The sequence below is a fragment of the Vidua macroura genome, chromosome 1 (genome assembly GCF_024509145.1).
Source record: "Vidua macroura isolate BioBank_ID:100142 chromosome 1, ASM2450914v1, whole genome shotgun sequence".
Taxonomy (NCBI): domain Eukaryota; kingdom Metazoa; phylum Chordata; class Aves; order Passeriformes; family Viduidae; genus Vidua; species Vidua macroura.
In genome coordinates this window covers 101,647,521-101,672,768 of record NC_071571.1, presented here as the reverse complement: position 1 = coordinate 101,672,768, position 25,248 = coordinate 101,647,521, and the positions used below count along the sequence as shown (strand labels likewise).

The following is a 25,248-nucleotide window of genomic DNA, read 5'->3' as shown; positions in this document are numbered from 1 at the left end:
GAGCATGAGCACAGAAATCAAGCACTGCTTTATCAAGATTTGAGTGCAAGATTTGAATTTTATAGAAGAATTTTGCTATTGCAATAAATCATTCTAAACTTCAACTCCAATAATTAAGGAAATGAAGTTTAGTTTTTTTCAAGCTGCTTTCTTGTTTATAATTCATTCTTTAACAAATGCAATAGGGATAAATAGAAGTGTTTAACAACTAAAAATGCCCAGTAAATATGCCCAAAACAGCCATATTTGCTCTGTTTCCCTCATTCCACTGTAAAGCCATGTAACATCACAGATGGAAGAAGTTACGTCATGAAGAAAAAGAAAATCCAAAAGAATAATTTCCATAAAAAATTTAATTCAAATACATTTATAACCAAGGGTCTAAACTTTTAGATAAACTTTTTCCTTTGTCATCCCACTGTTTTCCAGTATGTTGCAACATACAGATGGAATCAGTCACTAGTTATCCTTTTAACCTGCCCTCTGACTCATTAAGCTTAAAGGATTTTTGGTACAGCAGAGAAGATCAGTTCATTTTCCTTCCCTCCCTTAACCACTGCTCCACCCATGCTTCCCTGTCTTCTGCTGGGACGAGGAGAAAGGCCATGAATTTTTGAACAGCTGAATTCTTCAACTAATGAATCATTAGCAGGCAGCAGACAACAAGAAGCAGATTACTAAAACAACTGTATTCAACTAAGCAGGGAAAAATCCCCATAGCTTTTTCCCTATAGTTTTTGATGAGCAAATGAGTATGAAACTCTGACAATCTGCTTTATCACCTTTGGTTTTGGTTGCTGCTTGTATTTGTGAACACAATTTTAGCCTGTATTAACAGAGTTTTGCATTGTTCTGAGTTCTATACCCAGAAACTAGTAAAAAAAAAAAAAAAAAAAAAAAAGGGACAGCTTAGTTCAGAAAAGTACTGTTTTTATTGACTCAAACTGTATTTACACATCACATTCATATGTTCAATAGTTTACAGAACTCTGTAAAAAACTGACTGGTAAAACTGCAGGAGCCAAACAGTTTCAGACTTAATTTAAGACACTGAACCATGAATACATTTTAAGATAAATAAGCAAGTGTTCAGTTTCACTGTCAACTTACATGGCAGTTCTTTGTAGACAAACTCTAAAATCAAAATGAGGCGAAGGGGAACAGGTCAGATGAAAGAGCCGATAGTTTTGCAAAGCTAGTACTTTGTACAACCAGACTTTCACATTTGACAATGCACTTTGTATGATTCTTTTTCTTTTTGGAAACAGGTCACATACAGGTATAGTTTAGATAAATAATCAAAAAACCCTTTGATTTTTGTAAGCTTACAGATGTTTGGAAAAAAAAAACCCAGTGCCACAAAATCTGTGCATGAATCTGAACTGTTCCAGCGCTTGAGAGGCTCAGTTCTGGCGTTCCACTGCAGCTCGAATTCCTTGTATGCTTCTCCAGCTGGCAAACAAAAGATGATCACCTTTTACCAGGGAACTGATGATCTCACACACGTACATCAGAAGCAGAACATCCGTATCTTATCCCAGAAGATCACTCTTCCACCCATCCCTAATACAGTTTGGTTGAATAAATATTTTTTTGTTTTGAAGTACAAACTAGGTGAGTTTGTTTCTCTTCCAGAGCGCAAGTCACCATGGGCACACGCTTCACAGTTAAAATGGCATCCCTCCTCTGATCTGCCTAGCGACCTGTTCATCTGTTGTCTCCTCTTTTTCTTTTTCACGCTCTTTGTTCCAGTCTTTAAGGCCTTCTGGTAGTGAAGTATCCTCATCCAAACTTCCTGTACCTTCCACAAATTCTTCATAAGTAGACTTTTCTGCAAACGGTCTTGGGCCAAGCAAGTCTAGCATGTCGCTTTTATCAAGCACTTCCTTCTCCAGAAGCCGCAGGGCAACCTGGAATAGCACAACAAGTTACATCATACATATCAAATACCTAAGATGGCTGTTCTATTTGGAAGAGTTTGTTAAGGCAGTTAGTTTGGCATGGATTAATTTTGATAGAAAAAACAGGTTGTTCAGAGTTCACCAGATACAAGATTCTTCTCCTCCCTTGAGCATTTTTAGGAAGCACAAATACAATTTTATTTTTAATCCTGCTTTTAAGATTAAGCAAAGTGCCCTCACTGTGGGTCACTGTTGCTTTTATTCTTGCTTCAGAACAGAAGATTTTTACTTCTGCCAAAAGGCTCCTGATGCAAGACAGTAAGTGACAGATGAAAACAAGTGTTCCCTTCCAGTCAGTGGGGATGGTTCAGTCGGGCTGCTGTTGTGTTACAAGCTTTTTTAGACATAAAATATCAATGTGTGAACACTGCACCAGGGTAGCTTGCAGCCTTGGGTCAGTGAGCTCATTGTTCAGCACAAACCACATTCAGTGATCTCTTTTGGGATGCTGACCTGCTACAACAGGATTTATGGAGCACATACAAACTTGTCTCCTTGTCAGTAAGCCTATTGGATGCCTATGCTAGAAAATTATCCTTTTACTGTATCAGGTTTTGTGGCAAGAAGAAAGAGAATATGCACAAGCTGAATCTTGGCTGCAGTGAGGCAGGTCACAAGTGGCCAAGGGAGAGGAATGGAAGAAGACAAAGATATTTTTATTAATGCTCAAAAGGAATTCAGAGAAAGGAAGTCATATGAACTTCCCTGCTTACAAGAGCTTCTTCAGCTCAAAAAATTGGGATCCTGGTATTTAATCTTTGGGTTTTTAAGTTTGCCTATCACATCTACTAAACCCTATGTTAGCGGGAAGACTCTTCCCTCCAACTTTGCAAATGAATATTGACCACATAAGCAGGGAGGGATGTTGAATCATGCTCGTGAGATGCTCAGAGGTGTTCCAACACAAAAGGAGGTTTCTCTTATGTCTTGTGACACATTCTCAAGATTACATCAAATGAGTTTTGAGCAAAGTTCCTCATATACTGTCTCTATTTTAAATCTAATTCAGTTCAATTCAGATTTTGGCTTACCAGCTGGAACTTAGTGGCTAAAACCACTGTAATGCTCACCTTCTCCACTTCTGCTTTCTTCTCAGTCAGCAGATTTAATGTCCTTTCATAGGCAATGTTAATTAGCGACCGTACTTCTTCGTCTATCAACCTGGCAGTTGCCTCGCTGTAAGGTTTCTCTAAGACCATGTCTCCCTGACGAGGGAGATCAAAGGAAATCTGCCCCACTTTTTCATTCATACCAAACTGAACAATCTGAAGGAAAAAAAAAAAAAAAATCAAACAAAGGAGAGACAGCAAGAATTTAGGGTATGTTGATGTAAAATATGGCCAACAAAAAGGAAAGGAAGAAGTCCTTTTGCTATAACCTGATCTTTTCCTGTAACATCAACCTTTCCCTGAAAACTCAAGTCTACTGAAGTTAACACATGTGCATTGACTTTCAATTATTTCTTTTTACTGATTAAAGTGAAAGACACAAATAACAGCATTTTAAAGTGGTTACTAGTGGTATGCATAGTGCTTTGCTGTTTAAATTCTAAGATATTACACAAAAAACACTTCAGCCTTCCTTAAGCAGTAAAACCCTTTACCAGAAACAGAAGTGTTTTGCCAATTCAAAATACTTCTGAAGTTTAGCATATTCTACTCACCCATAAAGATAAGCTGACTTAAGTACTAAGGTAGAGGGTCTTGAAGGTTTTTTCTATCAAGTCCAAAAATCATATGCTACCCCTCATCCCAAGACACTCCTCTACAAATGTGAAAACAATTCTTATCTTGCTTGACTCAGTACTGAATACTGACTTGTCTGGTTGCCAAATGTGGATGTTTTAAGTTGCATTTTGCTCCAGCAGAGGCAGAAGCCAGTTCAAATTGCTATTTATTTATTCACTCCATGGCTACTATCAATTTGATGGTTACTAAAGCAGCACTTCTCAGTCTAGCAAGATGCACATAGGTATGACAATGAATATTCAGAATTCAAAGAGATCTCACCATTAGAACCAAGCATCTTGACCTGCTTTCTTAAGAAAAGTTTGATACTTTCTTTTTGGTTGACATGTACAAAAGTCTGTAAGTAGACTTATTTTATAAATTTTAAATTGAACAAGAGTCACTGAAGATCTCATAGAATATACAGGGTATCATTACACATTGCCTTCCAGAACTGAGACAAGAAGAAGCACGCCTGAGATCAGGAAGTGGGTGGGGGTTGGGGATAAGCGTGCAGGGGAAAATAAGTGTACTCCAAAATGTCTCTTGCTCCCTGTGAGTGTCTTATGAGATGACAGCCTTTGTCCTGATGCAGGAAATGTAGTAACACACCTGTGTGTAACCCACAGCTACACTTAGGTGAGTCATTGCATTGATAAAATTTTAAGTTACTCATCTACATTAGTTAATAGGATACAAACACAAACCAAATGTCTTAATTCACATAGACTTAACAGACTTAATAGTGCTTTCATACAAGGTTGTCTGGATTTCAAATGTGAATCCAAACTGAATCTTCACACTGGGAAATTGTAAATTTAGGATGATATGATCAAATCTGAGCACTAAATTCCATTTTAAAATAAGTATAACAATTCCTACGTGTAATTGAATCCAAGGGGATCCAACTGCAACATGCATGTTCCTGTGGGCAGATGTAGGGCAGTAATTGAAGCCTAATGCACGGACTGCTGTAGTGAGACTCAAAATATCTGAGTCATCAGCATCTCTAAACAACACCATGACACTTATTCGTACAGTGTTTCCTGAAACAAAGTTTCTTAGGGATGCACCTGATGAAATTGCATCATAGCAAAATATGAGTTAGGTCAGAGATAAAGAAGAAGGTAAAGCAAAAAAAGAAATCTCACTGAAGCCCATACCTGAGCATATGCACTCTGGGTCACCTTCTTCAAGTCATCTTGGGCACCAGTTGTAATTCTTCCAAAGAAGATTTGCTCAGACACACGTCCTCCCAGAGTCATGCACATTCTGTCCAGTAGCTGCTCTTTGGTATAAAGATACTGTTCTTTGGGCAAATACTGAGCATAACCCAGTCCTTTACCACGTGGAATAATAGATACCTACAAACAAAAGTAACAGTGCTACAACTAACAGTGTTAAAAACCATAAAGCATTCTTCAGTGTGACTTACTTTTTAATACCACAACCTACACCATACTCACCCTTGAGGTTTAACTCAGACATTATTTCCGTTTACAGTTTTACCCCCAGTGTGTTTTATCCTTAAAAGCCCTGGCTAGCTCTAAACTGGGATAACAACTACTAGAATATCTGGAAAAGAAAGGTAAGACCACTGACATATCTTCTCTAAAAACTGTATCAAATTTTTAAAAATGCCATTTTAATTAAAATCCACAATTCCTTGAATGTTATGTATTGGGCATTATGTACTCTGTAACAGAGCATTTTTCCACCTTTAGCATTCTGAACAGTTGAAGGAATTTCCACATTTACTAATGACCTTTCTTCCAGCAGTAAACTGTACAATATTTTTAAGCCTGAGATTAAAAACACAGCTACGCAAAACTATGAATGTTAAAGCAAGTTTGGGAGATTGGGATGCTTTGTCCTCTACGTTCAACTTGTCACGCTGTGAACCCAAAAGAAAGCAAACTGAAACTAAAATTTTGCTTTCTATATTCCTGAAGTATACATGTGTAACCTGGTAAGAGTAATTTAAACCACTGATCAGTACTGAAAGCCTCAGAGAAAAAGCAGCCATCAAGGCAGCAGACCCATGAAAAGAACGGGTCTCTCAAAGGACATTTATACTACAAACTATGTAACAGTTAAGTCAGAAAACAGTTAAGAAAGTTTCAAGAAATGAACCAAAATGTACTCTAAAATTGACACACGCTGCTTTTTAATATATTTTAGTATCTTCTTAACATTTGGGGGGGGGAGGGGGAGAAACCACAAAGAAAAAGATGTTGTCCATGCTAATGTTAAAATTAAAAGTTCAAATTAACCTTCTTACCTTTAACAGTGGGTCAGCATGTTCCAAAAACCACCCTGCAACTGCATGCCCTGCCTCGTGATATGCTACTGTCTTTTTCTCCTCTGGCTGGAGTACTTGAGTTTTCTTTTCCAAACCTTTGTAAAATAAATTTGATTAATAGTTTCAGACACAACTTTCTCCTCTGAAATCCTTCACCTCATTTGCAAAGATGGTGAGCAATACTTAGAGGCCATACATGTGATCTACTGGAAAAGTTTAAACACCCCCAAAACCCTGCAAGTTTTAGAAATTCACATCTTCCAGGTTTCAGTGTAACCTTTTCCTTCCTTAGACTTTCTAGTTTCAATTGAAGTTCTTAGGAATATTCAAATATTTAAATAAAACATTTGAACTTTAAAAATCTTTTCTAGACTATTTCAGGGTAGCAGCAGTTAAAAGCATCCCTAAATCCAAACAGTTTTTCCTCTTGCTGTTTTGAAGAAGAAATTAGAGATGTGTCCTGATGAAATTTGTACCCCTTCCTCTATTACAGAAGTCAGCAATATCGACAGGATACTTCTTTTCTAAATCTCAAGTGTGTTTAGGAGAAAAAGAAAACAACCTCAAAGAGGAGGACAAAGATTCAAAAGCATGGCTTCCTACACATATAAAAAAAGGGAGTTGCCTATAACAATTTCTGAGAAACAATTGGTGCTATTCACCTACCTCCAATAACTCTTTCAATTGCTTGCTCAAAATGCTTCTGGTTTATAGCATCTGAGAGATGCCTTGCAGCAATTAAAGCAGCTTCATTACAAACATTAGCAATATCAGCACCTAAAAGAGAAGGCAAGAATTACTGATCCTTTTCAACACTTTCCTCTGAGTTTAGCATAAACATAATCTTACCTATAACTAGTTTGCTATAAACTCTCACTGAGCTTGAAAATTAAAGGTAATGTGCTCTGAAATAGCTTAATTATTCAAGGTGTAATTAAATACATGTACTATAGTTATAGGCTTTAGGATTTTTCTCATAGGTAGACAGCCAATAAATAAAGTTTATTACCAGTGAAGTACTTGTTTGATACATCCTACCTTCCTTTTCTGTCTGCAACAGATTATATTTAAACTAGTATATATTTAGCTGCATGCATTTCCTACATGTGAATTCTGTATAGCTCAGATATTGGCATATCTTTAGAAGATATCCTTTCACATTACTGATTTCATGCCATCCACTTTTTGTTAAAATTATTTGCAGTGGTGCTACTGAGGTAACTTAAACATCATCACTGTAGTTGCCAGAAACATTGACAGTCAAATCCCAGAAAATCAGTTTTATATAGACCAAAAACCAGTGAATAATTCCTAAGTGTTGAATTCGGAATAGATGTGAGAACTCTCATTACTGGCTTATAATCTAATTAATTTCAAATCTGTATTGACCAGTAGTTGAATTCTGCACTGTTTTTTGGTTTTTACATCCACAAACAAAACCCCCTACAGAATATGCACACAAACTCCACAAAAACCAGGTCTTCCCCAGAAGTGTTCAAGAATGAAACAAAGGAAAGAACAAACAAAGGAAGAACACACACACAAGTGATAGCAATCGGAAACCTCTGAATTGCTTGTCCTGAAGACAGAAAAAACTCCCTCTTCATGTCACCCTGACTGAAGCTGACAAAACTTGAGACCCTCAGAAATCTCCTACTTGCTCTAACAGGTAAAGAGAATTTCAGGCTGTGCCAGTAAAGACAATGAAATCAAAAGCCATCCAGAAGATCAGGTGCAAGAAAACCAGAATTAGTAGGGAAATCAAATATCTACAGCTTACACAGAAAATGGAGAATAATAGTGGCATTAGGAATCACTTACCAGAAAACCCAGGTGTTAGTGATGCAAGCTTTCTTGCTAGGTTGTCTTTATTTAAGACAGTGTCTAATTTCAGAGGTCTAAGGTGAACTTTGAAAATGGACGCTCTTCCTTTTATATCTGGGGGTCCTTTAAAATAGAAGACATATGGTTTTACTTTTCACACACACATATATATTCAAATTGAGTTTGAGCAAGGAAGCTACATATATAAATAGTTGCAGTGACTTCAGGCACCCAGGTAAAACTTACCAATGTAAATCTGCCTGTCAAAGCGTCCTGGTCTCATCAGAGCAGGGTCTAAAATATCTGGCCTGTTAGTACCTGCCAAAATTACTACATTTGTGGTTGTATTAAACCCTGTTAAAGAAAAGGGATAAAGAGAAAAGCTGTGTAAATATAATTTCTGTGAAAAAACACCAACAAAAATAAAAAGACCGCCCACTTTACAGGGTCATGTGAAAACTGACAGTTCAAACAAATGATCTTAAAGTTGAAAATGTTTCTATTTATTGCTGCATTGTCCAGCTTTTCATAACAAGCAAGAAAATGGCCTTGGGCTCTGCTTTGTGAAGTACTGTATCAAATCCTGCTTTATCTTCAAAATACAATAATAGATTAACTGCTCAGGAAATCAGCATGGCTAGCTATATTTTTTACAGACAGACTGGTCTCATTGTGAAGAATTTTTTTGCCTATTCAACTATGACAGAATTAGGAGATACAGAATGAGGGTTCTTTTTCTCTGAATGAATTTTAGTAAAACATCAGGCTGCAGCAAAGTGAGTCACCGTGCTTTATTTTTGGAAACAAGGAAACAGACAATTTGAATTTAAGCTAGAATCCAAATCTTAGTTAGCAGGTCTGAACAAGCATATTCTTTCCAATATCCTTGTTATTATAACATAGTATTAGGCATTAAATACTCACCATCCATTTCTACTAAAAGCTGATTGAGTGTGTTCTCTTGCTCACTCTGTCCTCCAAAGTTGCCCCTTCCTCTCTTCCTCCCTACTGCATCTATTTCATCAATGAAGAGAATGCACGGGGCATTTTTACGAGCCAGAGCAAATAAGTCTCTAACCTTAACAAAAGAACAAAGAATGTATCAGACTGGTTTGTAACTCTTTTGAGTTGGGGGATGGGAAGGGGTGGGAGGAGGCACATCAGTAACAGCATCCCTGTAACTGGGTATAGCTCTGAACAAGCATTCATTCCAAAGCCTTCAGCCAGCCCTCAAGGCAATGGTAAGTTACTTAATTCCCCTCCAAATATTCATTTGGAAGTTAACTTCTAGAAGTCTGGAGAAAACATCTGGGAGATGAGTAGATAGCTGAATTTTTTTTAGACTTTCATATTTTAAGCAAAGTATTACATAACCACTGTGTTAGTTGCAGCACAATCTGACTTGAATTTTAGATGCAACATTGCAATGTTGCTGTGCTTCCAAACCTATCAGAAGGACCTCATTAAAACCAGTTCAGTGAGTTAACAGATCTGCAACTGAGGAATCAAACTGGAGCAAACAGGAAATGAAAAATTAATGGAAGAATTTTGACCTGAGTGAGAATTAGATGCAGCTCAGAGCTTTACTACTCTATACATTAGTGATGCAATTACAAAACATGTCTCTGATGACAAAAAATGTCCAGCATATGAAGAGATGCAAATTTTGGACAGTAGGCTGTACAACACAAAGTCACCCAATTTGTTTTTCTCAAAGTACAATGAACAAACAAGATAAACACATAGCAGATGCTTGAAGTGAATTCTCTTTTCACTGGAATAAGCAGAAATCCAGAATCAAACAACTATTTTTAGTGTATATGCATTATGGAAACTAAAGATTTCCATATGCATATACACTAAAAAGTCACCAAAGAAATCAAGGCTGTGTAAGTAGTTTTAATTCTAGCACATTCAATTTACAAATGATCAATTTAGCATCACTAACAACTGCCTTATTTAATAAATTAATAGGAACTGAAAATAAAACTCTCTCATGTTGTTTTCTACAGGCATCAGAAATTATCAACTGTGTTGAAACCTTGATTCCCAGCCAAAGTTATATCAACAGATTTCACTGGATAGTAAAAGTACTTTCATAGACTGGTACAGAAAAATTAAGTCACTTTGCTTTGGAGCATTTCACATATCTATTGACAACAGAAGTCTGAGTATCATTATAATTTTTATATATATATATATATATATATAAAAAATATATATATATATAAAAAATATATATATATATTAAAAAAAAAAAATATATATATATATACACACATACTTTCCCAAACTTTAATTACCATAAAACACTATCAGTAACTTGTTTATACCACTTCACATGTTTTTAATGAGCTTTCTTAAGACAGTTAAGGCAGGAAAGCACAAAAAAATATCAGACATATATTTGGTTATTTAAAACACCTGATCTCCAGAAATCAGTCATTGGACTCATTTCAATCAGAAGCTTATCTGTGTGTCGTAGACAACTCTTTATAACTAAGAGTTTCAAACAACAAAGAGAATAAAGTTCTTCAAAGAAGCAGGATTTAGAGCAGGAGGAGGCATTCCCATAGCAGTAGTCAAATGAGCTACAGATTTCTGATCCAGATAGTAAATTTACTTCAGATGAGAGCTTAAAGAATGCTATTACATGTTCTCAAGCACCTGAAAAGAGGCACATCCTTAATGGGCTGAAACCAGCTAGTGAACTGCCTTAGTAACTTTTATTAAAGGTACACTGATGGGATTTTTGTGTTTAGACGTGCATCTGGCATCACTTGTAAGAAATCTGCATAGAAGAAAGAACTTCAGCTGTAATCAAACCATTTGTCTCCCAAGCCTGACAACATCCTTTCAACAGCCAATACTGAAAGAAAACAGCAAGGCCAAAGACTTACTCGCGCTGGACCCACACCAACAAACATCTCTAAGAACTCTGAGCCATTGACGGTGATAAATGGCACATTGGCTTCTCCAGCTGTAGCTTTAGCCAGAAGTGTTTTCCCAGTACCTGGAGGACCTGTCAGGATTGCCCCCTGCAAGAGAAACAGGTATATTTTCCTCATGAAGAAAACATATATTAAGCCTATGAAAAAACATGTTAATGATATTGAGTCCTTTGGCTTTTCTTTCACCACAGTCCAAATCATGCAAGGAAATAATTGAAGATTAATCCCTCCTTTAAAGGAGCAAAAGGAAAAACAAATTAGATACAACACTACCATGTTGTCTTAAGAGTTGCAGGAACAGTGTTTTCTTTGACTGACATATTAAAAAAGAAAAAGGTATGTCATCAGCATGCCAACTGCCAGCACAGCCAAAAAGCAATTCTGTAGTAACTACTTGCAAGATTGCTGTTATACCTATATGTGTAACACTTCTGGTCCTTGTGAACAGACAATGTATTCCACAAGGCAAGTCTTCTGGCACCACAGTTACACTGCTGGCACTTAATGCTTACTTATTTTTTTTCTGATTGGAAGACAGAAGCTGGAAAGCATTGCATACGTAAACAATCCTAGTACAGTTTAGAATATTGAGGACTACTAGAAGAACAAAGTCTAAGTCATCAATCCCTTACCTTTGGAATTTTTGCTCCCAAATCCTCATATTGTTTGGGATTTTTCAGGAAGTTCACAAACTCCATTATCTCTAATTTGGCCTCCTCACAGCCAGCTACATCTTTGAATTTAACATCTATTTCATCCTTAAGGACTTTGGCTGTAGTTTCACCAACGCTGAAAAGTCCACCCATTCCACGCCCTGCCCGACCTAAGCCTGCAGGACCTCTTCTTAATGTGTACAGCAATGAACCAATAATCAGAATTGTAGGCAGCAAACTGAGGAGAAATGACCTGTGGAGGAAAACAAAACAAAAAAAGAGAAACCTATCACAAAAATCCATTACTGCAAATAACACATATACGATGTTGGTTCCATCATAAGCAAAGTATCATAAGCTAATGCTCTATTAACTTGTAAAGTTTGTACTTCACACGGGGAAAACCATCAAAATAAATTCGAGAACAAATTGTTATACTTATAGTTGCTTGTTTTTAAACCAAGCAAATCAAGTAACATTGCTGAGTTTTCCAGAGGAAAAATTGCATTACCTAATAAACAGAAGTAGCTTGTTTTTCAAAGGTAAATTTACAGGACTAGTTATGTAAATTGTTATATTCTCAAAGTAAGTTGCATTAAGTAGTATATAGACAGTGTATCCTATTACTTCAAGCAGAAATTTCTCTCCAAAATACAGACTCTTCTTCCCTTAGGTCGTTCAGCTTTTTGCATTTTTTTTCTCCTTTCAATGTTTCCATTTTCATTTTCAAGGATACAGATTTGCAGGGGGGAGGGGGTGGTTTCTTGGGGTGGGTTTTTTTGTTTCTGTTTTGTGGTTTTGGTTTTTTTAAATTATTATTCATTGTCCATTGTCCTCCAGCTTTCTAGCACAGCTCTGTAAAAGCCCAAAACCCTAACACAGTTCTCTTTATCATAGTATCTGAGCACTGTACAGATTTTTCTGTGAAAAGGAACAGCTTCAACAAACAGGTCACAAGACGTTCCAGCCACACTTGGCAAAAACAAAATGCAGAAAAGAAGGACAATCATAAAGCACAGGATTTCCAGGCTTTACAGATAACCCACATTCCTGGGATAAAGAGGAAAAGAAGGATTTTTCCCTCTACTGTGGTATTCAGCAGAGTCTGATCCAACAGGGAACAGCAGTACTTTGATTACATATAGCTGCTCTCTCCTGTTTTCTGTGGCATTCCTGGGGCAGAGCAATATATATAAATACCTATATGAAGAACAGACACTGAGGAGGAAAGAATCAGAGCTGTGGTCAGAAAGAGGGATTCAGGAAGTAAAGGCCTGTACAAGGCTGAAAAAGGCATAGGAACTGATCTACCTTTCCCAGTCTGTGGTGAGAAGCCTCAGGCCGACATGCAGTGTTTTCACACAAGTGCTGCATTGCCCTGACCATTTTGTTTTTTCCCCAGGTTTGTTTAAATAAGGGCTCAACAGGTTAATTTATGGACCACAGCATGCTCCATTATAAAGAAACAGAGAAATGAGGCAGGCAGTGTGTAGAACAGGGAAATAAAAACCTCTGTCTGAAGTTGCAGGATTGCCCAGAGTTAAGACCACCATTCTTCTTGTTGTCACCAATAGGCAGCAGCAGCTTGGTAACACACACTGCAGTAAAACCAAGACATTCTCCTCCATTCCCCCAAATCAAAACAAATACCCCCAAGTACCATGTATGTAAACACAAGAGAGGCAGTAAATGAGCCATTTTCATGAGTTACTACACCCCAAGTCGAACTTCCTGATGATAAAAAACCTGTTTGACACACATCAGCAGGAGTAATTTCTAAACTGCTCACTTAGAACCAAAAAGAAACTAGTCCTTGGGTTACAAGATTACGTTTATCTTGTAAGCCATTTGGAAAAATATATCAGAGAAGCACTTTTACTGTCTTCTAAATAAGGTCAATAAAATTCAGCTACATAAGGCTAATACAAAGAACACAAACCTAGTATAAGAGCCATTATTCCCTAATGGGAAGAAACAATGCTGTAAATCTAGTATCAGTACTATTTTTCTTAACAATTTATAGCATGACGCATTTTCCAGTTTCTGTTAACAGGCAGGTTAGTGTGATCTACTTAATCACCCATTTCTTGCTTTTTTCCAAGGCCCCAAACTTTGACTTATGCTTAGTTTTTGGCCAAAAATTGATGTCCAGAATAACTCAGCCAATATACTTTGGTTCTATGATATAATCTGTCTGTTCAGAAATCTACATGAGCATCATCTCTGGAGCCCTGCTGCTGTGCCCAGCTAACTCTTGCTCTAGTAAAAGTCACGGGGAGGAAGGGCTTAAATGAAGAAAGGAGTTACAGTATAACATTTATATAATAAGAAGCTATATTTAGAGTAAGAGGATATGGATTTCTTCATAGACAAAGTACTGAACAGCTTCTCTTACACTTAACACTCAAACCCGAGCTGTTATTCTGATCATACTGCCACCTAGTGAAGCATAAGGTATGCATATTACAAACCTACTTCTCTACTGTAAACACAATCTTTTTTTCACCAGTGACTTTTTAAAGCAACTTCTTACCCATCACTCTCTGTTGAGTAGACTACAGGCAATCTGTTCTCCACTTCTATTCCCAGATCTTGCTGCACAGTCTCCAGATTGCGTTCAAAAGTGTCCACACTACCGATATTAAACCAGACGTACTGCGAGGAAAAAAGCAGAGATGACCAAGTGCCCCATCTTATTTCATCTTCACTACAAGCCAGCTTCTTCTAGTCTGGTAATTCCTTGTGCATGTGTTAAGATTTGGACCAAGTTTAAGTTGCCTTGTCAAGTGTTTAACTGGTATAAGAGGCACACAAATCTGAAGCTCCCAACCTGAATACACTTGTATCTATCACTGCTTCTGCAGAGATGATAAATCCCAATAGTTTTATGGCACTTTAAGCAAATGGAAATCCTGGCATTTTCTCCAGAAAAAAAATGGAAGGGAGTAATAAACAGATCTTTATAAGGGAGCTATATAGTCAGAATAATACAGAGCACTGAACCTGGAAACACAGCAGTAATACAACTTACTGATTCATTTGAAGGTCTCAGCCCTTCTGATTAAGAAAGGTTTTTGCTTTTCTTAAGAAAAGCTTCTGCAGTTTATACTAGCTTTAAAGTCAGCTGTCTCACAAAAAAAAAAAAAAAAAAAAAGGGCAAAAATTTATCACATCACAGACCAGAAAGAAAAATCCAGCCATTACTTTCAAAATGTGTTGAGATCTCGTCAAGAAAATCTACCCTTTTGCACTATGACCTGCCTGACTTGTCCCTCCTCACTCTAACATTGAAAAAGAAAAAACAGAGCAGTTAAATGATTGGGAAACAAAGGCAACTGGTTGTATGTGGGCTAAAGAGTAGGTGTATAAATAAGCCACACTGAAACTCACTGATTAAGTAATTGCTGCAAATTTCACTTTACCCAGGAGGTATGCGTCTTTGGAGCTATCTGTCTTTCTTTGTTTCAGAAATACAGTTAAGAAAAGCTCTACCACCTAAGAAGAGGTAACCTGATAAAGCTTTTCTAATGCTTCTTTGAATTTTCTATGGAAGTTTTATATATTTTTTAATAGGTCTCTGCCACTGAGTATCTTTCTTTGGAAAGCTTTCACCTGCATCAGCCTATTCCTCACTGTGCTACTAGAAGACAACTCCATGAAATAAATACTTTGGAAACAAACACTTCTTTTTGTTTTCTCAAGTAACTGGCTAAAAGCAGTCTAGAACAGAAAAGATTCCTAAGTATGTGGACTTAAGTCTGGGATTTTCTTGAGCAGATGGAAAACAGCAATTAAAAATACAGAACCCTCAGCAATTTCTTGCTCTTCCTGTTTAAGTGTCTGTATTAAAGAGCATAGTGCTGGAAAGGAACTACTTGTCATAGTTTAAAGGTATCTGTGGCAAAACAATTGATACAGTAAAGTAAAAAACACATGAATTAGGATAATGTAACAAGAAAATATGGTTTTGATTAAGAAATTATTAATGATCCAGACCAAGTTTTTGTTTCAAACTTTACATAAAAATACTGTTTCGCTGCTTCTAGTATCTCATGTATATGTATTAAAAGTATTTACCCATTCATGAGGAGACTTTCCAGGAACAAAGATGACTCTAACAAAGCGCTTGTTCACCACTTCAAGTCTGTCCACCTGTAGGAGGAGAAAAGAACAAAACCTGAGTGAAGAGTGTACAGTCACTGTGCTTCCACCACAGCTTCAGATAACTAATGTGAATCTGTTTTCCAGTTAGGAGACTACAATTAATCACGTACATCAGGACAGTTCCACAGTCTACAGTTTGCCATTAGGAATCATGTATGCAATAATGAAAAAAAGGCACATCAGAATTTAGATTGAAAGATTGACATTTACCCTTTTCTGAAGGAAAAACTCAATGCGTGCCTCAGCAAAAATCAGTTATGGTAAAATAGTTAAATAGTAGTTAATTGTCTCGGCGGTCAAACATCAAAAGCAGTAAGTTATAGGATTCCAAACTCTTAGAGCAGCTTCCAAAACAAATCAAACTGAGCAAAATGAGAGAAATCTGAACTATGTTCTTAAAACTGTTTTCCCCAATATAAAGGGCTTCCAGTGCTACAATATTAAATACAATAACATCAATTAGATAAAGAAGTATTTAGCTGAGGTAACAGATACCATATAAACTTAGGAACTGTGCTATAGGTTTAGCAGATATATACCATTAAGATCTTTTTTACAGGTCTCTTCCAATTGTTAGATTCTTGTATTTGACAGGGCCTTTTTACTAGAAGTCAACTAAAAATTTTTCCATGTTTTCTTCCCCTTTCTGTAGAATAACTGGTTTTGACATTTTTAAAGCATTTAAAACTAGCAATCTAGTTTTAGAAGTTGGGCCTAAACTGCACACAGGTTAGTAACCTTGTTCTCTGAACTCACATGAGGTCATGTGGTCATTTCTGGTAGAATTGAAGACATGAGCTAAAAAGTCACTCTAGAACTAATCTGATTTCACACAACACTACCTGAACACCTTTGTTTTGAAAAGCACATGACTCCAGTAGTGCTGTCTTTTCCCCACCACTAAGGCAGCCGACAGTACTTGATAGCTACACATTTAATCTGTCTGAATATCCACACTACATCTTACAAAGACACAAGAAACTTGGTTTTGTGCAACAGCCTACTTTCACAATGCTTTTCTGCAAGGAGGCTTCAGGTTTTGTTCACTGTAACAGCTAAACTAATATATTTATAGAGTTAAGTGTCTTACTGGTTCAGAAATTTAATCAGTATGGGTTTTTTTCACAAGATGTACAAAATCACCAATTTAGAATATGACTGATCGTAAGACAGTCTAGGCAGAAGGATACAGAGCAGCTCTGCAGAGATCAGTTAGAAAAGAAAGACACACCCTGTTCAGCAGCTTACCAAAGTAAGGCAATGGAAGGTTAATTTGTGTTAACATAAAATCCCTCTAGGTCTGAAACCTAGAGGACGAACCAACCCAATGCTTCCCTAATCTATAGGGTAAAGCTACCAGCAGGGAGGAACAGAGCAAAGAATTAGTGGCTCCTGAAGTGGAAAAAGCCTGTGCAAGACACAATCTCCTGAACTTCAGGGCATCACCAACCTATTACTCCAAGTATGGAAAGCTGCCAAGTTCTACAGAGAGATAGGATACTGATGATAAAATTGATTGCTCCAGTAGTGGCTCCAGGTAAGAAAAAATGAGAGGAGAAAACAAAGAGAGAAGGCTACTTTACAACACAGTCAGGCTGATGAAGGGATACCAATGCATTGTCCTTGAAAAGATTCTTCCATTCCCCACCCACCCCTTTCTCACTGCTGCTTCTCAGATTCCCCAAGGAACTGATTTCAGGCACAAAACAAGAAGAAAACCTTTTATTTTCAGAGGGATGGGCTCATGCAAGTGATAAGGTTAGGAGTAAACTTCTTCCAAAGGCAGCTAGTATGTCTCTTTAAGCCATTATGTCAGCTTGCCTGACATAAAGCCATACCCAAAGAGAGTGTGGCTACACTGCCCCTTCATACCAGCATCCACATGAGACATCCAAGCAAAGTTTTGTCCCGAGTTGTTATTCCCTCTCCTCTCTTAAAATGACATAAATCTTCACACATCCATCCTGAACATCAGATCTAGGAACTGATTAAAATGAAAGCTAATTCCTTCCTCCATCAGAAACTACACTGAGCCAATTCTCACTCTACAGACACACAAACACAAGCCTAACTGGGGAGGCAGAAATGAGCATCTTCAGCACTCTGATGTTTTACACTGATTCCCCTCCCCACTCACCAATCCTTTAGAAAGGTAGTTGTTGACAAAGTCTTTCCAGGTGATTTCTCTCCCAGGGACCCTGAAGAAGAAGTAGTACACAACCATTGTCCAGAAAAAAGAACTTCCCACTACATACATCCGAAACTCCCTGACATCCCATGGAATGTCACCCTAGGAAATGGAGAAGGCAAAAAAAAAAAAAAGAAATTTAGAGTCTGTAATACAGTAAGCACATAGAAAACAGGTTCTGGTATTTCTTTGTAGCTTCTATTCCCTGCCCTCAAGGTTGCCACAGACAATGTTAAACAAAGGTCTGTTTTGTTGTATGAGCACACTTCAGAATTTTCACATAGAACCGAGGAATTACAGCAATAGAAAATCTTTAAGTGTTTTACAAACAGTAATTGAAGTGTTTTGAACCATGAACTACTGTTTTTAGAAAGGAAGAAAAAAAAAAAAAAAATCACATGACCTTTCTGCCTCCATTCTAAAAACAACTATCCTTGGTCTCCAGGAGTGCATGCAAGACCAACAAAAAATAAAGGCAAAAACTAACAGAAGAAAAAAAGCCAAAAACAAAAATGAGGATGAAAAATGTGCACCAAAAACATTCTTTATATATATACAGCAATATTTTATACATTCCTGTACTGTCAGGTGCCATCATCTTTGTGTTACAGCTGGCAATAAATTTCAAAGGGAAACTCACATAAGTATTCCATCAAGGTCAGAACATGTAAGAGCAAACCACATTTAATGAGCATTGTGTGGTCAGAAAATTCTCCAAATTGCCACTGAAACAAAACACGAGGCCTTTAAAGGTCTGAGGCTCCCCTCTAAGAATACTGACTACTAGCAATCACATTCACACAGCCTAAACTTCATTAACATTCTTGAACAGAGGTAGATGCCTCTGGAGTTATGCACAAAATAGTTATTCATGAAAGGCACAGAGTGGGGAGCCACCTAGAGCCACTTGCCATGAAAGGCCTGGCACAGGAGGCTTGAGCAAGATTTGGGCAACCAGAATATGGCCTTAAAAAGCAAAATCATGCAAGGTTATTTAATGAAGACAAGACAGTGACATAAAGAAAGATATTTTAAAGTCAAAACCTTCTGTAATCTGGTCCACCAGTTAGTTTCTTCTTTCTTGCCTCCTTTTTTTCCACCACTCCCACCTCCTCCACTACTAGTTCCACTGGGTTGTCTGGAAGTAGCTTGCTTTGTTTCTAATTAAAAAAAAAAAAATCTTATGCTAATCTCACATTACCTTTTATTAGTTATATTAAGGAGCTGTTCTGAAAAATATACTAGTCTGCAATACTACAGTAATTAGATTATGTGAAAAACAGCACTTTCCATAGAAAACCAGATATATAGTCCATTAAATGGCAGAGACAGTTATGACCAGAAGTCTGTTAACTTAATATTGAGGGACAGAACTCCAACAGAAGCATAAAAATAAATACTATTCCCGAAAATGAACATTATTTTGCTTTCATATCATGTATAGAAAAACATCAATTTGCACTCCTAAACTAATCTGGCACAAATATATCTTCCCTGAAAAATAAAGAAAAAACCTAAAACCCAAACTCACAATTGTTATGCCAAAACCTAATTTAATGAATACACATTCCACAAAGAACTGAAGTCAAGCAGCTTTTTGTACCTTTTGTTTCTCCAGGTGTACCTTTAGTTCCATTAGATTTCTTCCCATTGGGAAAATACTTTTCAAATCCTATTGAGAAAGAGGAAAGGAGCTCACAATTGGTTTTTATTTTACAATTCTTTCATCACACTTCAGTCATCACAAGCTGAATATATACACCAGCAAAGAAGCTAGGAACATACAGACTGTAAAACCAGCTTTGTTCTTGTCTTTTTGTTGAAAAGCTCTACCCAGTCTCCATAAATAAATCTACAGTGTTGACAAGAGAATACCACATCTATTTAATAACCTAGAGTAAAGCAGTATTTTAACCAGAGATAGAGGAACTTAGGTCAACAGAAAGCTCCACTGCACAGTGTGAAGTTGAGCAAACTACACTATTCTTTAATAGTTCCTAAAAATCCCATAAATCAAATGTTCCATCTCAAGATTATAGGCTGGTTAGTACAAGAACTGACTTTCCCACAGACAATAAAGCTAAATAGTACATATGTGCAGTCCTCAGCAAGGTATGTAAGCAGTCTGCTTCATTTCACAAGTCAAAGTTACAGTCACCTTTGGGAGGTTGAGAGAAAAGCCTTCTGCAAGCAGCGATTACACTTGCCAAAACAGTGCTTCTATCAGCAGTAACTCCAGGGGTAACTTGGTCACAGAGCTGAAAGATGAAAAAGAAATATAAAGCAACAAGAACGTGCCACAAAAATATTCAAGCTTACTAGTAGAGCCTTGCAGCTAGTCAGACACTGTTTCACAACTGGAATTGTACAATAGACTTTGTAGTAACTGCTCTGTGCCAGAAAGTAGGACAACAATGAGAAAAGTTAATCAAATGAGTAATTTCTACAGCAAGGAGATTTCAATTCTCATTGGTAAGAACAGAGTTTCATCTTACACACTAACAATGCATTCTTTATTAAAAGAGAAAAGTCAAGCAGAAAACACTACAAGCTATGAACATTAAATGCACATTGATTTCTATGGGACACGTTTCATCATACCAGCCAAATGACATTAAAGTGCAACATTAACGGTGACTATAAAAGCATGATCCACACAGTACTGAATCATGTTTTGTCTGCAACCTTTTTTCAAATAGTTAAAAAGCTGTAGCTTCTGAACGTGAGAGATCTACTTGAATGCAAAAGAAAGGGATGTGGCAGACAATGCTTACATCCAGCTAAGAAACTAAAACTGATGAGGAATCTCAGTTCAAAAAGAAGATCTAAAGTCCTGTGTGGGCAAACATCCAGTTATAAAACCACAACAAACCTAAGGCTATTGCTCCTTGTTCTAAGGCTGTTTACTGTTATTCATCATTTAAGTGCAATGAGGGAAATTTAAATATTTAAACTCACTAATTCTTAACAAAATTTTGCTACTAGAGTTGAATACTTTAAAAAAGAGTAAACTGCAATTTTATTCAAGAGAAATCATATCTGATTTCTTCAAGGACATCTTTTAGATAAAATCCCCTTCGTAAGTTTTTCCAACACTTCTGAGAAATAAATTATTATCCATGCCAAGATTTCCCCACAGACTGACTTTCCTTTTGCCTCCACTCCCTCCGCCACATAAAGGCACTCAGTTTCCTGTTCTTTTTGATTGGAAGCTATTTACCTTAAGAGTCACAGAAATAGTAAAATGCAAAAACCAAACACTAACTGAAAAGCAATAGGTCCTGAAAACATGACTCCAAGTATCTTTGCAAGACAGCAAACATCCATCTGGGACTAACACCTCCAGGATTATTTCTGTGAAGGGAAGCTCAGTGCTATAGTCAAGGTACAGTGGCTGTAAACAAAACCCATTTTTGCATATTAAATAAACTTTTGATTACTTGATTTCACACTAGAACTTCCTTAGGCATGCTGCCATTCAATGCTGTAACTCTGCTGAAATCTTCTGTCTGGAGTTTCCCCTTCCACCCCTTATTAAATGATGAAATACATTAGACTTATTTCGAGCATCCCTGTAGTTCCACCTGCTGGAATCAAGAAGAACACCAAAATGTTCTCATTCCTTGCTTTTGCTGTAGACTGAGCTAAGAATTCTTGGGCTGCTTGATCAAGCCATTAGTTTTGTGCCGCTGCATGTGTCTGAATAAAATCTGATACTGAAAATCCAATAAGGTATTTCACTGATTATCAGAAGCATGTGCAGTGCAGATAGTCTGGAGAGAAGCTAGTGTACAGAACAGCTACTAAGTCAAATACACTATGACCTCCAACATGAGCAATTCCATCTGTGCTCCTAGAAGAAGTTTTAGGACAAGTGGGATGCAGCCATGTGGGCAATAAAATAAAAAGAGCTTGCCACAGATCATGTATAGTTCAAATACAGACAGGGAGTGAATGCTGCAGCAACTGACGAAACTCAAAGAAACAGCGGGGTTTTCTCTTATGTCAGTGGTCCCCTACAACACACAAAAATTAGGGACTTAGTTCTGCAAACTCAGATTACTTTTTATTTGCAAAGAGACTGGAATATTCTGAAAGCTTTACTCCAACTAAGACGAAACAACTGCTCAAGTTTAAAAGAAAAGTTTAAGTAAGCCAAATCAAATTGCCTGGCTCAGCTAGACTAGCACAGGTTTACTACAGAATTAAGTTATAGTTTAAGTGAAGGAGAGAGAAGACTAAGCAGATAAAACTTCAGGGCAGACCTGAATAATGGGATTGCTTCCTGTCAGATTGTCTCTACATATCCTAAATTCCATGAACACACGTAGTCACCTGTCAAGTTAATATGCAGAGAGCTGAGTGCTTTGAAGCTGCATTGTGAGAAAAAGGAACAAGTGACTTCACGGCATGTTCAGAGTCACCTGACTGCCTTGAGAAGAGATGGCTGAGAGGGGACCTCATTATTGTTTTTAAGTATCTGAGCGGAGGGGGCCAGGAAGGTTGACCCAGGCTCTTCTCAGTGGTGCTGGGCAATAGGACAAGAGGCAATGTGCAGAAACTATTGCACAGGAAGCTCCACCTGAATAGGAGGAAGAACGTCTTTACTGTGTGGGTGACTAAGCACTGGGACAGGCTGCCCAGAGAAGCTGTAGAGTCTCCCTCACTGGAGATATTCAAGAACTCTCTAAAACATCAGCACAAAAACTGATCATCCTGATACAGGGCCTGTCCCTGGGGGTGTCTGGCAAGGGGGATGCCACAGCAAGCTTAGCTGATATAAGCACACCCACTGCCTAAACAGAGAGAAAGCAAACAGCACATTTTGACTGGATGCTGCTTCAGGCTGTATACTGGGAAACTCTTGCTAAGTGTCTCCCAGTCAGAGGCAAAAAAAATCACTGCATGTAAAATAAAAAAGAAAAACCCCAAAAAAACCAAAACAAAAACCTGATTTTTTTTCTTTCAGGCAAACCTTGTAACACCATCCTAAAAATCAAGACTTTTTAAAATGTAAGGTCTAGATAAGCAAAACACACCAAGGTCAGTTTTAGAGTTAAAATAACCCATGAAATGTTACTAGTCCAGAGTGCCACATAAACCCAAGACCACAAGCAGAACTACTTAAAAAGTTTACAAAACTAAGGCTACACAAAGCAGGAACAGAAAATCCATTTGTTTAGCTATACAAATAGGATAGAAAATCCATTAATTCTAGAAAGCTGGAAGTTTACAGTTTTACCCATTATCAAGTTCCAAATCAAAGCAAAATTAAATCAAAAGTCTTAATTATCTAACAGCCACCAAATATGACATACAAATATAATGGGGAAAGGGGACAACACGCAACAAAAAGCTGGTAAAGAAATTTACCTTAATGCAAGTTACTTTCTACATAGGCAAATAGCAATAGGACAAGGGGAAATGTTTTTAAACTAAAAGAGCAGAGATTTGGATTAGAAATTAGGAAGAAATTCTTTACTCCTAGATGGTGGTGAGCCACTGGAATAGGTTGCTCAGAGAAGTTGTGGATGCCTGGAAGTATTCAGAGCCAGATGAGATGGCGCCCTGAGCAACTTGGTCTGGTGGGAGGTGTCCCTGCCGATGGCAAGGGGGGCTGTAACTGGATGATCTTTAAGGTCCCTTCCAACCCAAGCCTTTCTAAGGTTCTATGATTCCAAGCCACTCACTTTTTCTTAAAGAAGGATCAATTTAAAAAAAATGTAATGGCTTTTATGGAACAAATATCCTCATTCTTCTGCCTACACACGCAGCCAGATGCTAGAATGATGACAAAGTCCCTTCCTAAGATTGATTCCAAATAGGAACTCACTAAATTTTGTTGAAAGAAACAAGAACTAGCCTCCTGAGAGATCAGCAGCACTGCTGACAATGTTTTATTTATTGTTGAAATGATGTTTGGCTCTGACCAAACAAAACCAAATTCACCATTAAAAACAAGCTACATATTCATGCTGACAACAAAGCTACTAACATCCTTCTGTATGTATTCCTCTCACAATTATCACTATCCTAGAGATAACCTTCACAGCTATAAAGGTGTGGCTGTTCACCACTCTATGGTACAGGAACACAAAGAAAAGCAAGATGCCCATGAAAGAGAGAGGAATTAAGCAACTTCCTTTTCCCAAGCAGCCCCATAGGCCTGTCACTCCCACACTATGTTAGAGCTGTCAACGAGGGCAATACACATCTTGTAACAGCTGACAGTGAAGGCCATTTTACTAAGAATGAACACACAGACATCATGATTTATCAGTTAGTAACACAGCTGTAGGTGCAGATTCATGGCACCACTGCACTGTGCAATCCCGGGATGCAAACAACCAGACTCCTCTTTTCCAGAGCACTGACACCCAAAACAAACCGCTCAGACACTAATCTTTAACATTTCAGCCTCTCACCCAACCACAAATCCACCTAACACAACTCATCACCCTGAGAAAGCAAGGGAAGAACTTTGGAATTAGGTGGGACACAGCACCTGGGAAACCAGTGGGAACCTGGGAACCATCCTCTATGAAGAGAAGCTGAGAAAGTTGGGGTCGCTCCACCTGGAGGAAAGTTGCATGGAGAGCTCAGTTACCTTACAGTATCTGAAGTGTGTCTACAGAGAAGCAAGAAACTGATTCTTTATCAGGAACTGTAGTGATAGGACAAGGAGTAACGGGTACAAATTCAAAGAGGACAAATTAAGTTAGATATTAGGAAGAAATTATTTACTGTGAGGGTGGTGAGACACTGGAACATGTTGCTCAGAGAAGCTGCAGATGTAGTGTTCAAGGCCAGGCTGCATGGGGTTCTAAGCAACCTGGTGTAGTGGGAGGTGTCCCTGCCCATGGCAGAGGAGTTGGGAAGAGAAAATCCTTAAGGTCCCTTCAACCTCCTAACATTCTAAGTCGCTATGAATACCAGCGAGATGCAGCACCAGCAGCAGCTCTGCGGTGTCGCCTCGTCCTCCTTGTGCAAGACAACTCTGCTGCGGCCGAAGGAGCCCGCAGGTTCTCCCGCACGGAGCCGGCTGCCACTTCCAGGCCGGGAGGCGCAGCACCCCAGCGCGCCCGCTCACCCATCCACGGGCCCTCGTTCGCCGCCGCCCGGAAGGGCCGGCACAGAACAGGCCGGAGCTGCGTCCTCCGGACGGGGCGAGGACGAGCCAGGGAAGGCCGCGGGCAGCACAGACGCGCTCGGCTCCGAGCAGCGGAGCGCCTTTCCCCGCCTCGGGGCCGCCCGCCACCACGGCCCTCCCTCGACCCCCGGCCGCCGTGCTCGCTCCTCACCTGCGCCAGGCAGGGCCTTGCCCCCCCGAGCAGGCCCCTCCGGCAGAGCAGCTGCTGCAGCGGGGCCCCGGGCAGCCCCCGGCGGCGGCAGCCGCCCCGCGCCAGCAGCAGGTACCGGTGCGCCATGGCCGCCCGGACCCGCCGTCACCGCCGGCCTGACGTCACCGCGCCGCCGCG

The 25,248-nt window shown here is 38.5% G+C and overlaps 1 protein-coding gene across 2 annotated transcripts; it reads right to left on the bottom strand.

Moving 5' to 3' along the window:
• Window positions 1-913: 913 nt before the first annotated feature.
• Window positions 914-25,213, bottom strand: AFG3L2 (AFG3 like matrix AAA peptidase subunit 2). 2 transcript variants are annotated; one of them, XM_053979601.1, is made up of 17 exons: window positions 25,072-25,213; window positions 19,929-20,028; window positions 19,374-19,442; window positions 18,815-18,930; window positions 17,720-17,872; window positions 15,496-15,570; window positions 13,952-14,073; window positions 11,398-11,671; window positions 10,715-10,852; window positions 8,739-8,892; window positions 8,061-8,168; window positions 7,812-7,937; window positions 6,657-6,767; window positions 5,970-6,085; window positions 4,852-5,052; window positions 3,032-3,226; window positions 914-1,910 (listed from the first exon to the last, which is right to left on the bottom strand). In XM_053979601.1, the coding sequence occupies exons 1-17, from the start codon at window positions 25,195-25,197 to the stop codon at window positions 1,668-1,670; spliced, it is 2,427 nt and encodes an 808-aa protein (XP_053835576.1). In that variant the 5' UTR covers window positions 25,198-25,213; the 3' UTR covers window positions 914-1,667. The 2 variants fall into 2 exon arrangements, with proteins under 2 accessions (XP_053835576.1, XP_053835584.1); XM_053979609.1 differs by lacking the exon at window positions 25,072-25,213 and adding an exon at window positions 24,276-24,332.
• Window positions 25,214-25,248: the final 35 nt, after the last annotated feature.

Coding starts and splice junctions, on each gene's coding strand:
- AFG3L2 (XM_053979601.1), bottom strand. CDS start 25,197: ATGGCGCACCGGTACCTGCTGCTGGCGCGGGGCGGCTGCCGCCGCCGG. Junction 14,074..15,495: donor GAAAGTCTCCTCATGAATGG/GTAAATACTTTT, acceptor TTTTCCTCGCAG/TACGTCTGGTTTAATATCGG. Junction 11,672..13,951: donor TACTCAACAGAGAGTGATGG/GTAAGAAGTTGC, acceptor TTTCCTCCACAG/GTCATTTCTCCTCAGTTTGC.